At 53.9% G+C, this 18,220-nt stretch overlaps 2 protein-coding genes and 1 long non-coding RNA gene across 8 annotated transcripts in view; 2 read left to right on the forward strand and 1 right to left on the reverse strand.

Annotated features, from left to right (window-relative positions):
• Nucleotides 1-127: 127 nt before the first annotated feature.
• On the reverse strand, nt 128-17,349 carry DCST1 (DC-STAMP domain containing 1). Of its 2 annotated transcripts, none has more exons than XM_055101027.2 (17): nt 17,230-17,349; nt 16,987-17,112; nt 16,524-16,649; nt 16,357-16,431; nt 11,535-11,663; nt 10,457-10,596; nt 9,466-9,682; nt 9,222-9,365; nt 8,222-8,343; nt 7,569-7,726; nt 5,093-5,192; nt 4,865-4,960; nt 4,599-4,725; nt 3,771-3,887; nt 3,154-3,296; nt 2,907-3,020; nt 128-455 (listed from the first exon to the last, which is right to left on the reverse strand). In XM_055101027.2, exons 2-17 carry the CDS (start codon nt 17,045-17,047, stop codon nt 204-206), a joined length of 2,121 nt encoding a protein of 706 aa, XP_054957002.2. In that variant the 5' UTR covers nt 17,048-17,112; nt 17,230-17,349; the 3' UTR covers nt 128-203. The 2 variants fall into 2 exon arrangements, with proteins under 2 accessions (XP_054957002.2, XP_054956999.2); XM_055101024.2 differs by having other exon boundaries at nt 141-455; nt 16,524-16,746; nt 17,230-17,345.
• LOC103785860 (uncharacterized) lies at nt 335-5,893 on the forward strand. Of its 3 annotated transcripts, none has more exons than XR_010112307.1 (4): nt 335-465; nt 1,715-3,905; nt 4,839-5,125; nt 5,232-5,893. It is a non-coding gene; the product is annotated as an uncharacterized LOC103785860 (long non-coding RNA). The 3 variants fall into 3 exon arrangements; XR_004665933.3 differs by having other exon boundaries at nt 1,715-1,807; XR_611546.5 differs by having other exon boundaries at nt 1,715-1,807; nt 4,930-5,125.
• The window catches only part of DCST2 (DC-STAMP domain containing 2), a 15,141-nt gene continuing 14,229 nt past the window's right edge, over nt 17,309-18,220 (forward strand). For 2 of the 3 annotated variants that reach the window (XM_055101016.2, XM_003817084.6), the window contains exons 1-2: nt 17,309-17,650; nt 17,820-17,990. In XM_055101016.2, coding sequence (XP_054956991.1) covers nt 17,383-17,650; nt 17,820-17,990 — 439 coding nt within the window. In that variant the 5' untranslated portion in view covers nt 17,309-17,382. The remainder of the gene's footprint in view (nt 17,651-17,819; nt 17,991-18,220) is intronic. The other variant, XM_055101019.2, reaches the window with a different exon arrangement.

The raw sequence follows: 18,220 nt of genomic DNA on the forward strand, positions 1-18,220 counted from the left end.
CGCCAGGTCCGGACCCCTCCCTGGTAGCTTCGCGGCCTCCCTGCCTCCTGTGCGCGGCCTGGCTCGGAGAGGTCGGGCGGACAGGCTTTCCCGACTGCAGGCGAGGCAGTGCGCGGCTCACCCCAGTCCCCGACCCACGTGAAGCGTACAGGGCATTTTATTAACCGGGAAGGACGGTGCGGAAGAGCGAGCAGGACGCCTCTTCACCCCGCGTAGGCAGTGTCGTCGTTGCTGTCACTAAAGGCGGAGGAAGAGAGCTCTTCGCGGGGCGTGCAGACCGGGCACCGCTGCCGCATGTCGTCCCAGCACGACCAGCAGTACACGGCCTCGCAGTCCAGCGTCCGGCACACGTAGGACTCGGGCGTCTCGGGTGCCTGGCACACCACGCAGCGCCGGCGCAGCCAGCGGCGCAGGAGCGGGCAGCCGCGGTGCAGGATATCCGCCAGCGGGTGGCGCTGTTGGGAGGTGGGCGTTAGCGCCAGCCCGGGAGCAAGGCGGGAAAGAAGGGGAACTGGACAGCGTTTCCTGTCTGAAGTCGCCAGGCCTGACAATTCCCGCGTGTTGGAGGAGGCTGGGTTGGACAAAGGAAACCCCTGGAGGGCGAGGGTGCCTCCCTCCCCAACTCTGTGATGGAGAATGGGAGGATGCACCCTCCAGGCTCTCTCCAAGCAGATATCAGCCACAACTCTCATTTGCACTTTCCTGTAAATCATCTTATTTGGTTCTCACAGTGAGGCTGAGAAGTGAGCAGGCCAGATCGACTATCACTGTTGCTATCCCCACTTTACAGTTGAGAAAGGTGAAGTGACTCTCAAAGTCACACAGATAGTAAACAATCCAACTTGGCTGGACCCCAGGGGCCCTGATTCCAAACCACAAACCTAGTTCACTATGCTCCTTGCCATCCCTCACGACATGTCTCTACACAGTTGTCAGGGATTTTCCACAGGCCACCTTACCCAGGAAGCAGCCACTCTTTGCCCTAGAAACTCCAGAGGCCCTGCTGCCTGCCAGACAGGCAGAACTCTTGGGCTTGGCCTTCAGAGCCTTCCCTCACCTGGTCCCTTTCTAGCCTCTTTCCCACTTTAGCCCTCCCTGAGAGCTGTCTCTTCTGAGCCAGTTTCTCCTGAGACTAGCCCTGGCACTTCGCATTCCCTGTGGACTGAGTCTTTGCACATTCTGCTTGGAATGACTGTCTGGCACATTTCCATCTGTGCATTCACATTCAGTTTGCTTCACGACCCTGTCAAGGAATCCCAGCATGTTCTTTTTTGTTTTTTGTTTTTCATTTTTTCACAACACATTCATTTGGCCCCTATTGTGTGTCATGGGTGCTGGGGGTATCCAGGCACTAGGGAAAAAGCTAAGCAAACACAGTCTCACATTTATGAACTTTGTTAGGACTGATTAAATAAGAATGGCTGCCACTCATTGTTTATAATGTCAGGTCCTGTACTAAGATACTGTACATAAATTATTTCAATTCTAAATTAGCCGGGCGTGGTAGTGTGTGCCTGTAATCCCAGCTACTCGGGAAGCTGAGGCACGAGAATCGCTTGAACTGGGGAGGTGGAGGTTGCAGTGAGCCAAGATCACGCCACTGCACTCCAGCCTGGGCGACAGAGTGAGACTTAGTCTCAAAAAAAAAAAAAAAAAAATTCAATTCAATTGTCATGTAAGGCAGGTAGTGTTATTATCATCTCCTTTTTTTCAGGTGAGAAAACTGATGCTTGGAGATGTGATCACTGCCCAGGGTCACCCAATGATAACATGCATGCATATGGAACTTGCTGCATGCCAGCACCATGTAAGTACAACTCATTTAATCCTTAAAACAACCAGATGGAGTAGTTAACCCCATTTTATGGAAGGCAAAAGCCCAGGCACAGCAGTTAAGTCATGTGCTCAAGGTCACACCGTTGTCATAGTAATGAGGGAAGGAGCCGGGATACACACTTAGGCCCTCTGGCACCGGAGTCCCACACCTGACCACCACTCTAGGCTGATCTCCAGTGAGCAGGCCTTACAGATCTCTCCAGTCTTGCCATTCTTCAGAGGGAGAAACTGAGGCTCAGTGAAGACCTTGGCCAAGGTGACACAACTTAATGAGGGAGTATGGACTGGAGTCGGCTTCCTCAGATTCCATGTGCCTTACCATGTGCCCCTGCATGAGGCCTTCCTGACTCCCAGCCCACCTGCCTCCTCCTGTCCCCTGAACTGCACTGAGCTTCTGGTCTGCAGCCCTCTGGTAGAACCTTTGGTTTTGCCTTGGGCCTCCTGTTTCTGTGCGGCCCTCTTGCTTTTCTATGAGCAGACTGTATTAAATCTCATTCTCCTTTTCTGCCTGCTTCCTAATGGTCCACTGAGTGTCTTAGGCTGGGCTGAATCCTGGGATTCAGAAACGGGCACAGCCCTGACCTTAGGAGCTGGATGGCTGGGGCCCTCAGCATGTGTTGCATCAGATCTCACCGGGCTTGGCCGGGCTTGGTGGCTCACGCCTGTAATCCTAGGACTTTGGAAGGCTGAGGTGGGCAGATCACCTGAGGTCAGGAGTTTGAGACCAGCCTGGCCAACATGGTGAAACCCTGTCTCTACTAAAAATACAAAAAAATAGCTGGGCGTGATGGCGTGCGCCTGTAATCCTGGCTACTTGTGGAGTGGGGGGCTGAGATAGGATAATCGCTTGAACCTGGGAGGCAGAGGTTGCAGTGAGCCGAGATCATGCCACTGCACTCCAGCCTGGGCGACACAGTGAGATTCCATCTCAAAAAATAAAAAGAACTTACCAGGCTCGAGTAGGCCTGCGACCATTGGTGGGTGCTGGGTGGACTGAAGGGAGCTGCCCCTTGCCCTGCTGTACTTAGACCCAGCCAGGAGCTGGCAGCAGCACTTACGCCTGGACTTACCGGAGCCTTCTGCTGTCGCGCCCGCCTCAGGATAGCGGCCCTCCTGAGTTTGGTGAAGGCTGCTCTTTTCTTCAATAGGTCATTGTAGAGGAACAGGATCCGCTTCTTCTCTCGCTGGGGGCAGGAAAGGGGTCAATGATAGAGAAAGGCATCCCCCAAAGATGGAGTTGGTAGGGAGCTGGGTGGTGTGTGTGTGTGTGTGTGTGTGCAGGTGTGTAGGGGTGTAGAGATCTGGGGAGGGGCAAACCTTGGGGAAGTAGAAGGCTGCGATGACCCTCCGGAGTCGGTAGCCAAAAGCCTGTAACAGGCAGAGACACACTAACAGGCCAGTCGGTACTGCAGCTCTCCAGTAGGCCCTGGCATCCAGGCCCACAGGCTGGGGCAGGCAGGCTAGGGGAGGGGCAGGCCAGGGGTCTGGTCAGGACCAGCCAAGGGGCAGGGCAGCTCTGGGTTGGACTTCCCATCCCAGTGGGAGGTGCAATCCTCTGATTCCCCTGCTCTCCTCCTGCCTGCCCCTCACTGCAGAACTGCCCTGTCAGTACTGTAGCCGCTGGGCCCAATGTGGCACAGATCTTGCAGATTTCTATCTTGACTGAATGTCCTGTTGGACAGTGCTGCTCTGGAGGGCTGGGGCCCCCTAGCCACAAGACCCTGGCCTCCAGACTCCTCTGACCGAAGCTGGTCATGCTCCCCTTTTTCAAGCCTGCCCAGATGTGTTCCCTGCTCCGATTTCCCCAGCTCAAGCGCTCCAACCCCCATCTCTCCACACCCAAGGCCCAGGCCCCCAACTCTTTACCTTGGAGTCTTTTGACCCTTGCCCCACCGCCCTCGATTCCTCTGATCCAAACTTTCAGCATCACTCACGCATGTTGTTTGATTCCATCACCGTCTCTGAGGAGGTGTTCAGGGCCCCAATGGTTTTTCGAAGAAGCCGGGCTAGCATGGAGTCTCCCCCGACCTTCACCTCCAGTTTATGACTGCCTGCGGCCAGGAGGACAGGTAGGGAAGTCAGGGCAGGTGGAGAAATCAGGAATGTGTTAAGGGGGTAGATGTCAGGGAGGGGTCAAGACACAGAAATGCTTCTCAGCTGCCTGAGTCTTTCTGCCCCTTCCTGAATCCTAACCCCTCCCTGCTCCCAGTTGTAAGTGTAAAGGGGTAAAGAGCCCCCCTCCCCTGCTGTGAGAGCTGTCAGGTTGCAGGGCTGTCATTTGACCTTGAGGAGGACAGGGAGGGGCTGAATCACAGAAAGGGGAAAAGAACAGGCAGAAGGATGGCTGGCACAGTGGCGCACACCTGTAATCCCAGCACTTTGGGTGGCCGAGGCAGGTGGATCACTTGAGGTCAGGAGTTCGAGACCAGCCTGACCAACATGGTGAAACTCCGTCTCTACTAAAAATAGAAAAATTAGCTGGCCGTGGTGGCTCACACCTGTAATCTCAGCTACTCAAGAGGCTGAGGCAGGAGAACTGCTTGAACCTGGGAGGTGGAGGTTGCAGTGAGCTGAGATTGTGCCAATGCACTCCTCCAGCCTGGGTGACAGAGCGAGACTCTTTGTCTCAAAAAAAAAAAAAAAAAAAAGAGGCAGAAGGACGAGGCACAGTTGGAAGAACTAGGGTGGGGTGGCTGTGCAGGCATTGGAGTTCTCCAGAGGGTGTCTCTTGGGCCTGGAATGTGTCTGGGGGATGGGCTTACTGCGGAAGGAGTACTGCAGGAAGGAGTGGTGGCGGATGGTGTCGAAGATGGAGTAGAGAGCCCAGTCCAAGCCGCACAGCACCACCAGCAGCAGCAGAATGGGCAGTGTCTCCAGGAGCTCCCTCACCTGGCCAAGGAGCAGGAGGGGCAGAGCTGGGCAGTGCCATCTGCCTGGGCACGGAGCACTCTCTGGTGCCTTTTACCCTCCACCCTCACCTTCAGGCCTGTCTTTGCACCCAGGAGTCCGCTCCCCATGCCGTCCTCACCACATTGCTCATTTCTGAGGCCTGGATGGTGGGCTTGCAAGGGAAGATGACGGTTTTCTCCTCAGCTTTGCGGAGTGGCAGCAGAGTCCGTTTGCCCTGGAAAACAAATGTCCACACAGTTAGGAAGCCCAAGGGCCCTCTGCCCTTTCCTCTCTGCCTTCCTGGAGCATGAACCCACACAGGGCACACAGCAGCAAGGCATCCCCGGGCAGTGCCGTGCCCACGCACCAGCTTCTTCCTGCGGTCATCGATCTGGCAGAAGTAGGTACTGATGTAGATGTTGTCAAAACGAATGTCATGGTTATAGCTGTCCATGTAGGAGAAAGACCTGTGGGTGGATGGGCAGGGATGTCTCCATCTCTTCCAGGTTCTCCTCATCTATCCCCAAACATGGGCTTCCTTGAGGCACAGTCATTCAACCAACCAGCCAGCATTCATTGAGCACCATCTATGTCCTGGGCACTTCTAGGGGATGGTGATAACAGGGAGAAGACTCTGTCCCTGCCTTCCAATTGTGTAGAGGAAGACATCCCCCTACATGATGGGTGAGACATAGCAGAAGTGAGTAGGGGATGAGGTGGGGGCTCAGAGGAGGGCATGGTCAGCCTGTCTGGGAGGGAGTTGCATGTGTGCATCTGAGGTAGGGACAGGCATGCATCTTGCAGGATGAATATCGAGCAGAGTTACAGAGAGGGGGAAACTCCTTGAGGTTTCAGGAATCACCTAATCCACTGTGACTCACAAATTCCTGCCTCTTGGCTTTGCCTGCAGCATATCTCCTGGAAGTGTGCTGGGGCAAAACTCATCCCAGACCACCATCTCCATCCTCCCCAATATACCCTGGCCCTCCCTGGCTACCCTTGAGCACGGTGCACGTGTGCATGGGTGCATGCCTGCATATATAGCTATCCCCCATGTATTTCCCAAAGCCCTACATAATGCTTCAGTTTGCTAAGGAAAAAATGTTAATTACTGCAAATGTGTTTAAAACTGTAAAAGTACATTAAACAAACTCTGTAAAGTGTGAAACATTAGTTTCAATGCTATTGCTTCTGGGGCCCTGTAAAAATCCACATCTTTGCCCTTAAAACTACTGTAAGTGCAAAGACATACTGTGAGTGCCCTCTTGTGGAGAGGCTCACAGAGGTGGTGCCTGGGCTTCCTGAGCCAGGGCCTGCCCTCCCGCCAGCTGTCCTTTCAGTGCATGACCTCACCCAGCTTGAAAGCCTGGAAGTAGCTTTTGACTCTGTGCCTCCTTCCTTCCCTCCACAAGCTGGCTCTGAGCCTCGCTGCACCTTTCCCCTTCCCCCTCCATCTCAAGCCATCTTCCTGCCATGCTCTACCCGGGCCAGGCTCCCTAACCTCCGACCCAGCCTGGCCTCCCTCCCTCCCTCCAGACTTCCTGAGGCCATCTTGCCACCACCGCCAGTTCCAGGTCTTCCTGCAGGGCTTTCCAGACTGTTCTGGTCATGCCCACTTCAGTCATCCAGGCCAGCCTCTGCCCTCTGCATCCCACGGATACCAGGAGCCTTACGCAAGGGACACCCTTCTTTCCTTGACCACCGTTCTGCATCTGCGGCCATTTGGAGCCCAGTTATTGCCCTTCCAAGGGGCACCTTCCCAGCTCCCATACACGTCTCAAAAGCCAATCCATAGAATGGCCCTTGAACCATCTCTGTCTTGTGGGTATCTCATAATCCCAACTAGATCATTAGCTTTTTTTTTTTTTTTTTTGAGACAAGCTCTCACTCTGACACCAGGCTGGAATGCAGAATGCAGTGGCACAATCACAGCTCACTGCAGCCTCGACCTCCCAGTGATTCTCCTGCCTCAGCCTCCCAAGTAGCTGGGACTACAGGCATGTGCCCCACACCTGGCTGATTTTGTTCATTTTTTGTAGAGACGAGGTCTCACTGTGTTACCCAGGCTGGTCTCAAACACCTCAACTCAAGCCATCCTCCCACCTCGGCTTCCCAAAATGTTGGGATTACAAGAGTGAGCCGCCATGCCTGGCGATCATGAGCTCATTGAGGGCAGGAATAGAGCTCCTTCATCTTTGTCTTCCCATGGGGCCCTAGATACGCACATACCCACTCACTTGCAGTCACTCTAGGCCCCCCACATAGGGGCAGACAGAGCAACAGCCCTGTGGCAGCCCTCACCCAAGCCCTGCCCATCTCAGGTGTTTGGGAGTGGAGATGGGAAATAGAGGGTCCAGAGACCAGCAGGGGAGCTAGAGCAGAGCAAGGCCCGGGGCAGCCCAGCTGGACACTGGGCTGGGTGGGGTTGAGGACTTTGTTCTAAATGGAGGGAAAGTCGCTGCCAACGCAGCAGGCAGGAGAAAATGAAAGCAAAATGGAAAGATAAAAATGGCACAAAGTCAGAGCCAAGGGGAATATGAAGGGCAAGAAAAAATCAAAAGTCAAAGCTAAATGTAAAAAAAAAAATCAGTATTGGGATAAAGGCTGGAAGGAGGTGGATGAATGAAGACGGTTGGCCTTTTAAGGCAGTGGGAACATGGGTAATGTTCTTCTGACAAAATGTCCACTTTTCCTTTAACTTTGTGTAAACAAAGACAAAGGTAAATAATATTCAGATTCAGAGGTGAGGATAGGTGCTAGGGTTCCATCCTTACAGCCTCCCTCAGGGCAGGGCTCCAGTCCGGGGCAGAGGAGGGGCTGCTGGGGTGGGGACTATGGCTCACGCGTGCAGGACCAGCAGGAAAGTGCAGGAGAGCAGCACGTGCAGCAGCCCCAGGGCCCACTCCAGCCGGGCCTCCTGGCGGTACACGTAGTCCCGCACCTCGGTGCTCACGCGCTCCCAGCTCGTGTTGAGCCCCAGCACCCCAGCCTGCTTCTGTTCCTGGTGGAGGGAACATGAGCAAACTCAGCCTGCGGCCACCTCGTCAGACCCGGGTCCCACCTCTTCATGACATCTGTTCCCCAGTACCCCACTTGTGTCCCTGGGGCCCTCCCAGGACCTCTAGGAGTTGTCACTTCCTTCTGCTCACCACCCTCCTGGACACAGTCTTGCTCCCCTGCACCTACATCAGCTGACATCATCTCATATCTGGCTGATAGCTCCCACCCCAGGCCAAGTCTGCACAAACCACAGGCTTGGCACTGTCCCCTCCTCACCACCTTTCCCCTCCCCTGCCCATCTCAGGTGTTCGGGGGTGGAGATGGGAAACAGAGGGCCCCCTCAACACCAGCGACATTCCCCCTCCTTGTCCCCGTCCCTCACCCCAGGTCACCCCTTTCCTGTGCCCTCTCACTTGTCCTTCCTCTAGCTCTATTCCCTCATGCCCTCCTCCCACTCCCTATCTACCCCCCACCAACCCTCGCCCTTGCCTTCTACCTTGAAGTCAATATTGGCTGAAAATTCCCCGTCCAGGCCACGAATAGACTGGTTGAGGGAGTCGTAGGTCTGCCCAAAGTTGCCTTCCACTGGGATGCGATTGCGGCACCAAACCTCCATCACTGGTGAACAGTGGGCGGGGTCAGGGGCCTCCCCGGGCCTGTCCTCCAGGTGCAGGCCTGGCCTGCCTGTCCTCCTGTAGTCCTCCTCATCCTGCTTTTTTGTCTCTCTGCCCATGGCTTGCTACCACACCAATGCTGAGTCTTCCCCTCTCTGCTCTCTTTGGATCCTGCCCTCCAGGAACCAGACCTGAGTTCCCTCATTTTTGTCAATCTATCCTCAACCATAACAAACATCAGTAAGGAGAGCCAGCGTTTACAGGGCAACTCCTCTGTGTGCCAGCTCTGCCACTGCCTTCACATACGTTAGCCCCATAAATCCTTAAAAGCCCTTAATGTGGCTGGGTGCGATGGCTCACACCTGTAATCCCAGCACTTTGGGAGGCTGAGGTGGGTGGATCACCTGAGGTTAAGAGTTCAAGACCAGCTTGGTCAACGTGGTGAAACCCCGTCTCTACTAAATATACAAAAATTAGCTGGGCATGGTGGCGGCCACCTGTAATCCCAGCTACTCAGGAGGCTGAGGCAGGAGAATCGCTTGAACCCGGGAGGCAGAGGTTGCGGTGAGCCGAGATCGCGCCACTGCACTCCAGTCTGGGTGACAAGAGTGAAGCACCCCGTCTCAAAAAAAAAAATTAATGCAAGAACTACTGTTATTCTGCCCATGCGCATCTTTCAGATGAAAAGCCACAGCTCAGAGCTTTGCTGTAACTCACCCTGAGTCACAGAGCTATTCAGCAGATGGACGGCTCTAAGGATGCTGTGGCCTCAGGGCCAAAACCCTCCTCATCTGTTGCTTTCCTGCCTGTCACCTACCAGTGGGTCCCAAGGACTCAGCTCCCTACCCCTGATGCTCCCCACCCCTTTGCAACTGTGCAGACCCTTGGCAATGCCACAGAAGAACTTGAACTTCATAGGCAGGCAGAGCAGGTGGGTGAGGAGTGGGACCCAGATGTGCTTCATGCACTGTTCATGCTTGCGGTCAAACCAACGACGGCAGCTGAGTATGGCCTGGTTCACCACATCTGTAGGAAGGAGCAGGGGTGTCTGAGGTTCCCACATCTTGATCCACAACGCTGGCCCCACATCCCACCCCACCCTCCACTCCCCAGGGATACCCCTCACAGGAGCAACGCAGCTTGGTCTTCAGCTCATACATCTTCTGTGTCGACAGGTGGAGTCTGGAGGCTGGGGCTTGGCGGGCCTCCCTGCCCTGGGCTGTCTCCCCTGAGTCCATGGCATCCTCAGGCGTGTAGCCCGTCTCACTATTCACCTGGGCATCCAGGTCCTCAAAAGTGGCGGAGATGTTCCGAGTCTCTGCTCTCAGCAATTCTTTGCTACTCTGGGATTGGAGGTAGAGGGAGGAAAGGGTGAGGGCTGGGGCTTTAGAACTTCTGCTGCCTGAGGGCCTGTCCTCCCCCAGTAGCCAAGCTTTGGGTTCTCACCCCAGGCCGGCAGGGAGCCTAGGCCCTGAGACACAGCCTCTCACCTCAAATTCCCGGCTGTCCATTGCCCTTGGGAGCCCCCCCACCAGCTGCCTTGTCTGATGCCACATGTCCTGGCTCTGCGTACCTCCCAGACTCTCAGCTCTTCCTCAGTCCTCCCATCCCAGACCCTTCCTGGTCAGTGGTTCCCCAGGTCCTTAGACCTTACCCTTCACCACTAGTCTCTGAGATCATTATGCCATCTGAATGCCCCCAACTTCCAAACCCCTCAGCCCCCATGTCCCCAACTCTTCAGCTCTCCAATTCTCCCAAACCCCCAGTCTCCAGCCTTCCAATACCCAATTCTTGAATACTCTTGTCTTCGAAACTTCTGAGCTACTCAAGGCCAAAGCCCCCAAATTTCCTAGATATTCTAGTTCAGCTGTCCAGAGTACTGACCACTCAGGTATTAGGAAATGTGTATAGAGCATGTCCCAATGACTCAGGGGCTCTCCTGGCATTTAACGTCCCAGGACCAGGGCACGTTCTGCAATGTTTGGGAATAGTTCTGCAAAAAATGCCAGTAGTATCCCCATTGGGAAACTGTAAATCCAGGGTGACAACTCCCAGCTCAAGTTAACTTGGCCCCAGGGAGAGGGACCCCCCAGGCTCTGCCTGTGCAGGTTCCTGACCAGCAGGTCCTTGAACACGGCCCGTAAGGGGGCTGTGGAGACGCGCCAAGCTGCACGGGTGTTGTTGATCTGCAGCTCCACGGTGCAGCCCAGCGATGCGATCACGTTGTTGAGATTGTGCCGCAGATTGGCTACTGGCCCTGGAGAAAGAGGCCCTGGTTGGTCACCTCCCTGTATAACCAGCACTTTCTCAAACCCGCTCAGCTTCCCTCTGCAAATAGTGCCCATCGCCTAGAACTATACAGTGGTGGGGCCGAGAAGCCTATGAAAGGTCAACTTGTTCAACCCTTGATTTTTTTCACTGTTTTTTTTTTTTTTTTTTTTTTTTGAGACGGAGTCTCCCTCTGTTGCCCAGGCTGGAGTGCAGTGGCTCGATCTCTGCTCATTGCAACCTCCACCTCCCGGGCTCAAGCGATTCTCCTGCCTCAGCCTCCTGAGCAGCTGGGATTACAGGCACACGCCACCATGTCTGGCTAATTTTTTGGTATTTTTAGTAGAGACGGGGTTTCAGCATGTTGGTCAGGCTGGTGTCGAACTCCTGACTTCGTGATCCGCCCGCTTCGGCCTCCCACAGTTCTGGGATTACAGGTGAGCCACCGTGCCTGGCCTTTTTTTTTTTGAGACGGAGTCTTGCTCTGTCACCCAGGCTGGAGTGCAATGGCGCAATCTCGGCTCACTGCAGGCTCCGCCTCCCAGGTTCAAGTGATTCTCCTGTCTCAGCCTCCCGAATAGCTGGGACTATAGGTGTGCACCACCATGCCTGGCTAATTTTTTCATTTTTAGTAGAGATGGGGTTTCACCATGGCTGGTCTTGAACTCCTGACCTCAGGTGATCCACCCACCTCAGCCTCCCAAAGTGCAGGGATTACAGGCATGAACCACCGTGCCTGGCCAAAGTTTTCACTCTTATAAACTGAGGAGGCCCAGATATGGGGAGGAGCTCCCTCAGGGACATACAGTGAGTTAGAGCAGCTGGGATGACACTCCTGTCTTTTCTCCTTCACCCGGCCTGGCTCCCATTGGATGACCCACCCAGGGTCACTGCTTCAGTGTAACTCACTGGCCCCCACATACTCACCCACATAGATGGCAGCCAAGGCGTATCCCAGGACAAAGAGCCTGCCTTCCTTGCCCAGCATCTTGGGTACTAGTAGGAGGCTGGCACAGCGGATGCGAGGGGAGGTCCCCCAGCCCATGGCCCCCAAGCCTGTCAGGAGAGCCCAGGAGGTGGTGAGCTGAAGTGAGGAAGCTGCCTCCCTTCCTCACGTTTACCAGAGCACCCACCTGCAACACCCCATTCTGGAACCACCACCATCCTGCCCTTATCCCCATTTACACTGACTCTGATAGACCTGCTGGGCCACTCATTCATTCATTCAGCAGCCACTCACAGAGTTTAGCTATGTGCCAGTCTCTGGAAGGGCATAGAGGGATGGCTAGAACTTAAAAAACCACAAATGATTGACTTGTGTGTGTTTGTGTTAGGGAAGGAAGCCAAGGTTTTCCGGGCTACAGTGACACTGACCCTAGGTGCTGAGGGAGCAGAGAGAGCAAGAGAAAATATCTGGAAACAGGTGCTCATGCTCAGAATGGTCAGAAGAGAGATCAGAGCCCACCTCAGTACTCCCAGTACTCAGACACCTACAGCACTCGCAGTCCCTGCCTCTAATTTTAGCCCTTGGTCATGTACCGCCTGGTATGTTTTAGCAGTTTCACATGTGTCTCCCTGTGGTCTCTGCAAGGAGACAGTGAACTTCTGGAAGCTCATAATCCAGAGAAAGAGACAGATGAGTAAACAAATGACTACAACACGATGTGCTAAGTGCACAAGGGAGGTGCCTATAGAGCGCTGTGGGAGCCAAGGAGGGAGTACGTATTTCTTCAGGGAGGGGTGGGGCTGAGAAGGCTGGACAAAGAGAGGATGTGTCAGCTGGGCCTGGAAGGTGAGTAAGTGTTGTTAGGAGGTGCAGATGGCATTCCAGGCCAAAGGAACAGTATAAGCTGGTCGGGGGAGCTAGAAGATTCCTGTGTTGATGGAATGTTCACCCAATGATCGTCAAAGCAAATCCCAAATCCTTACACTTCCTCCATCTCCACTGTCGTGGTAGAGTCCCCATCATCTCTTACTGGGACTATAACCTGATGAGTCTCCCTATGTCCTCTCTTGCTACCTTACACTTCAGTTTTTACAAGGCAGCCAGAGTGATCTTGCAAAAGCATAAATCGGATCATGTCCCTTCCCTGCTTCAAACCATTCGGTGGCTTTCTACCACATTTGGTATAAAATCCGAACTCCCTAACATGGTCTACCTAGCTTGTGATCTGGCTCCTGCCTGCCTCCTGATCTCATGCTATGCAGCCCTTCACCCACCATGTCTACCCACACAGACCTCGTTGCTGCTCCTTGGACAAGCCAAGCTCATTCCTCCTCTCTGGTCTTTGCCCTAGCTGTTCCCCATGCCAGGAGCACTCCTCTCCCTGTTCTTCACATGGCTGGCTCCACCTAGTCATTCAGGTTTGTGGCAAACCCTGTTGGGTGCCACCCCACAGTTTTTTTTGTGCCTTCTTCCTTGCTAACACAACTTGGGTTTTTTGCAAGGGCAATAGCCTGGCCCTGCCCCAGCCCCTGAGGGATAAATCTGGATCTGTCTAAACCAGTCATGGTAGAACAGGACATTGAAAGGGAATAGTTCTGTGGTCTTGGCCTTCTGGCCAAAGACTCGAGCTGAGGCTAATAGTTGACAAATAGTTGCCCTATGTTCTAATGAGAGCCCCATGGAGCTATGGGTGTCTTCTTTGGGCTCACCAAAACAGCAAAACTTGACTCTCACTCCTCTATCCCACCCCATCTATATAAAAAGAACAGCAATATGGGCCAGGCATGGTGGCTCACGCCTATAATCCCAGCACTTTGGGAGGCCAAGGCGGGTGGATCACTTGAGGTCAGGAGTTTGAGACCAGCCTGGCCAACATGGCTGTCTCAACTAAAAATATAAAATTTAGCCAGGCATGGTGGCAGGTGCCTGTAGTCCCAGCTACTCAGGAGTTTGAGGCAGGAGAATTGCTTGAACCCGTGAGGCGGAGATTGCAGTGAGCTGAGATCGTGCCACTGCATTCCAGCCTGGGGGACAGAGCAAGACTCTGTCTTTAAAAAAAAAAAAAAAAAAAAAAAAAAAAAAAGACCAACAATGTGGATTTCCTGGAAGGGGAGAAAAGTGGTTGGAATGGGCAGGCAGAGAGGGAGAGTCTGTGGAGAGGATGGGTGTCACATGTCAAGTGCGAGACTCCAGGAGTCCAAGAGGCTTCAGGGACTGGCGCTGCAGGAAGGGGAACCTGCCTGGTCTCTGTAGACTAGACTCCTGCTGAGTGCAGAGCCTCATGAGGCCACTCCAGGGCTCCCACCAGAGCACAGAGTGGAGGGAGAGCTCCTGGGAGAGCTCAGCCTCTGTAATGCCTCTGTAGACCTCCCCTGGACGATGTTGGCACACAAGCATGGAGACTGGTATCTGCTTCTCATCAGGGCAGGAGAGAGGCAACCATAAGGTGCTCTGCTTTTGATGGGGCGTGGTGGCTCACGCCTGTAATCCCAGCTCTTAGGGAGGCAGAGGCGGGAGGATAGCTTGAGCCCAGGGGTTTGAGACCTGCCTGGGCAATATAGCGAGACCCCATTCTCCACAAAAAGGAAGGTGCCCTGCTTTCTCTGCCTGGCAGGGCACGGACGTGTGCACTCCCAGCCTGCTGGAGGGAGGGATCCAAAAAGCAAGAGGCTGTGGGTGGCCCCTGAAGGGGGGCTTCACTTGAGGCCAGCCAAAAAGAACTGGCCTCTGCAAGAAACTGGGCATTGCTGAGGTCCACACACAGCCTCCAAGGGGACAATAATCAGGCCTACTGGGACAGCCAGGGTGTGAGTGCCTGCTACACGCAGGCATCCACAGTGGAATTATAACAGCATTAGTGACTTAAGACTTTTGTCCCTTTTCCTCTAATTCTTCTAATCTCCCTTCTGACATCAGAAGAACCAGAAAGGGAAGGAAGTAGAGGGAAAAAGGGAAAGAGCAGGCCACGCCCCTTCTCCATTGCAGGACCCCATGCTAGGGAGCAGGCCTGAGCTGGGGGCCCAAGGGATCGGGAGGGCAAGATAAGGAGGGAAGATGCTTGAGAATGGATGAGGTTAAAAGTCTGATGTAGAGTGGACTGGACCTCTTTAACCCCTAAAAATAAGTCTTAATCGTTGAAGTAGGACTAGGTCTTCTAAAGAAATACAACCAGAAATCTAAGGGGCTGTGTGAAAGGTTATCAATGGGAAAAAACATATTTGAATACAGTGGGTCAGAGAAAAAGTAGTCTCCTGTTGGTATCCAGCAGGATTAATTCAATAAACAGGTGATGAAATGCTAATTCTATTTCCCTTGCCTGGGACAGGTTCAGGAAAGGGCATGTGTTGCACGCAGTTCTGACCAAAGAGATGTGAGGAAGTCTACTGCGGGGATTATAGGCAAGTTTCCCTTGTTCCTAAAAAGAGACATGAGGAAAGGATGTTTCTTCCTTTTTTTTTTTTTTTTTTTTTTTTTTTTTGAGACAGAGTTTCACTCTGTCACCTAGGTCATTTTCCTTTTTCCCTGGCCTCAAATCGCACAGCCCAAGACAGTGAAGTTGGGCCTGGGATTGAACTTCTATTCCTTTCTTTTTTTTGAGATGGCCTTTCGCTCTTGTCACCCAGGCTGGAGTGCAGTGGCACGATCTCCACTCACTGCAATCTCTGCCTCCTGGGTTCAAGCAATCCTCCTGCCTCAGCCTCCCAAGAAGCTGGGACTACAGGTGTGCACCACCACATCCGGCTAATTTTTGTATTTTTAGTGGAGACAGGGTTTCACCATGTTGGCCAGGCTGGTCTCAAACTCCTGACCTCAGGTGATCCACCCGCCTCAGCCTCCCAAAGTGCTGGGATTACAGGTGTGAGCCATTGTGCCTGGCCTGTTTCTTCCTCTTTTTTTTTTTTTTTTTTTTCTGATCTTTGACATTGTTGTATGAAGATGTGATGCCAGAGTTGCTGCAGCTATCTTGTGACCTGAAGAGAAGTGGTCAATAGACTGAAGATGGCAGAGAAAAGACAGAAGGAACCTGAGTCCTTCTCGAAGCTACTGAGCTGTTAAATTATCCAAACTGGGCTGGGCACGGTGGTTCACACCTGTAATCCCAGAACTTTGGGAGGCCGAGGCAGGTAGATCTTTTGAGGTCAGAAGTTTGAGACCTGCCTGGCCAACATACAGAAACCCCGTCTCTACTAAAAATACAAAAATTAGCTGGGCATGGTGACAGGTGCCTGTAATCCCAGCTACTTGGGAGGCTGAGCAGGAGAATGGCTTGAACCTGGGAGGTGGAGGTTGCAGTGAGCTGAGACTGAGCCACTGCACTCCAGCCTGGGTGACAGAGCGAGACTCCGTCTCAAAACGAAAACAAAAACATACAAACAAAACCAAAGCAAAACGGCTGGATGCTTGTCATCCTTGTTTACTGCTAAATCCTCAGCAGATTCTCAGTAAGTGCTGAGTGAATGAATGAATGAATGAATGAATTTAATTTCTTAGGAGGATCAGAAAACGAGGTCAGACAGGTCAGGAGAGATGAGAGTTATGAAGGGTTATGGGGTTGGACTATATCATGTGGGTGATGGGGAGTCCCTCGGAATGGAGAGACTCCCTCAGGGCAAGGACGGTGTCTTCCTTCTTAAATTGGCAGCCCCTTCCCTCTGGACCTCCCCGTAAAGCCCAGGAGGAGGCGGAAGCCACAGGGGATGTATGGGTACAGAAGAAACAAGTCCCGACTCCTTCCTGGGCATGCAGGACGGCGCTGTGTTCCACAGGCCGCTTGAGTGTTCCTGGCTTTTGCCCAGCACTAACCCACCAAGCTGTACAAGAACATCATCTTCTGTTCTTCGTAGATGTTCATGGGGTTCACCAGGAGCTGAAAGAGACCTAAGGGCACAAGGTCAAGCCAAAGGCCAAAAGATGGGTCCTAGCCCTGGTCCAGCCTCTGCCTACCCCGAACTTTCTGCTTCCACACTCACCTATGGCCAGGAGCCCCCCAGCGCCTGCCCCCAGCAGGAGAGCAGTGACAGGAAACTCGCCCGGCTGGCGCCACAGGAACCGGCTACAGGAGACTGGCAGCCCCCAGGTCAGGAGCCTCTGCACCGCTAAGAGGGGGACAGGGTAGCTCAACAGCCCACTCTTCTGCCTGGGATGGGGCTCATTAGGATTCAGGGCTTGCAGGTGGATAGAGGCTGGGGAAACCTGGCATGTGAAACAGTAGGAACTTAGGGGACCCTGGAGGAGGATGAGGGAGCCTGAGGAAGTGGTATGGGTGTAAGGGACAGAAAAGGCAAGGGCTGGGCTGGGAGGCAGGAGGCACTAGACCAGAGAGGTGGTGGAGGCGCGGACACCGAGTTGGGGGATAGTGTGCAGGAGTTCCAGGAGGAGAGATGGGATGAGAGTGGAGGTCAAGGGATGCTGGGTCTCTGCTGAGTGACTCACTGGTATGAGGCTGTTTTCTTCTTTGCCCTCTTGTGCCATTCTGATGATGTTTAATGTCCATGAGTCTGTTTTGGGGAAGCACCACTCATCCCAGTTCTCCTGAAGGACCTCCTTGGACACAAGGTTCTGGTGAGAGAAGAGAGGTGCTGCCTATCTCTTCCGCTTCACGGGAAGCCTAGGCCTGAGCTCTGGGCCTTTTAATCCTTCTGCTCCGAGAACTGGGGAAGGAGATTAGAGACCTACCTATCCCCTCTCCAGTCCTCGGAACTGGGTCAAGGATTCCAAGACATATGCAGTGAAAGCCCTTTGGAACCTTAGAATACGGTGAGAAATTCCAGGAGCACAGAAGTCAGCGGGCATCTCCTGGAGACAGGCAGACATTTGGTCTCAGCAGCCATGCCCAAAGTCATGAAGGATGTTGTGTACCCCTTGGGGGGAGAGGAGCCTAGCATGGCGAGAGCTGTGGTTCGCAGCGTGGGAGGCTTTACCCTGGGCTTGTCTTTAGCCACGGCCTACGGGCTTCTGGAGCTACTGGTGGAAGGCCACAGCCCCTGGGGTTGCCTGGTGGGCACCCTCACTTTGGCTGCCTTCCTTAGCCTGGGCATGGGATTCTCTCGCCAGGTCCGAGCCACTGTCCTCCTGCTGCTGCCTCAGGCCTTCTCCAGTGAGCTTGGCACCCAGGGCTAGGGGGCAGGTCCTGGGGCTGGTGCTGGGGCAGAAGAGATGCTGGAGGAGAGGCAGGGGTTAAGGGAAATATTCTGAAGGCTTATGTAAGGGACTTGCTGCCATGTTTGGGGCTGGGGTCTTGGTTCTAACAAAGCTGTCGCCCCCAGGGCAGGGCCGGACACTACTGTTGGTGGCTGCTTTTGGGTTGGTGCTTCAAGGGCCTTGTGCCAACACTCTACGCAACTTCACCCGGGCCAGCGAGGCTGTGGCCTGTGGGGCAGAGCTGGCCCTGAATCAGACCGCCGAAGTGCTACAGAGGGCCAAGCAACCTCTTGTCAGTAAGTCCCCCACCTCTACAACTGTCTCCCACGGGCCCCCCTCGCCCCCCTCATCCTGCATATTCTACAGTCCTTTGGCCTCCTTCTCTGCTGGTGCTAATCGCGGAGCATCTGGGCCTGGAAGGGACTCTGGGCACAGCTAAACCCTCTCTCCTTGCTCTCTGGCCTCCTCCACTCCCAGATTAACTATCTCCCAGGCCCCAGAATCCAGGCTTCCCGCCTCTGGAAAT

Source organism: Pan paniscus, chromosome 1 (genome assembly GCF_029289425.2).
Source record: "Pan paniscus chromosome 1, NHGRI_mPanPan1-v2.0_pri, whole genome shotgun sequence".
NCBI classification, from domain to species: domain Eukaryota; kingdom Metazoa; phylum Chordata; class Mammalia; order Primates; family Hominidae; genus Pan; species Pan paniscus.

Coding starts and splice junctions, on each gene's coding strand:
- DCST1 (XM_055101024.2), bottom strand. CDS start 17,025: ATGGCACAAGAGGGCAAAGAAGAAAACAGCCTCATACCA. Junction 4,726..4,864: donor CCTCAGAAATGAGCAATGTG/GTGAGGACGGCA, acceptor CTCCTTGGCCAG/GTGAGGGAGCTCCTGGAGAC. Junction 3,888..4,598: donor CCTGCAGTACTCCTTCCGCA/GTAAGCCCATCC, acceptor TCCTGGCCGCAG/GCAGTCATAAACTGGAGGTG.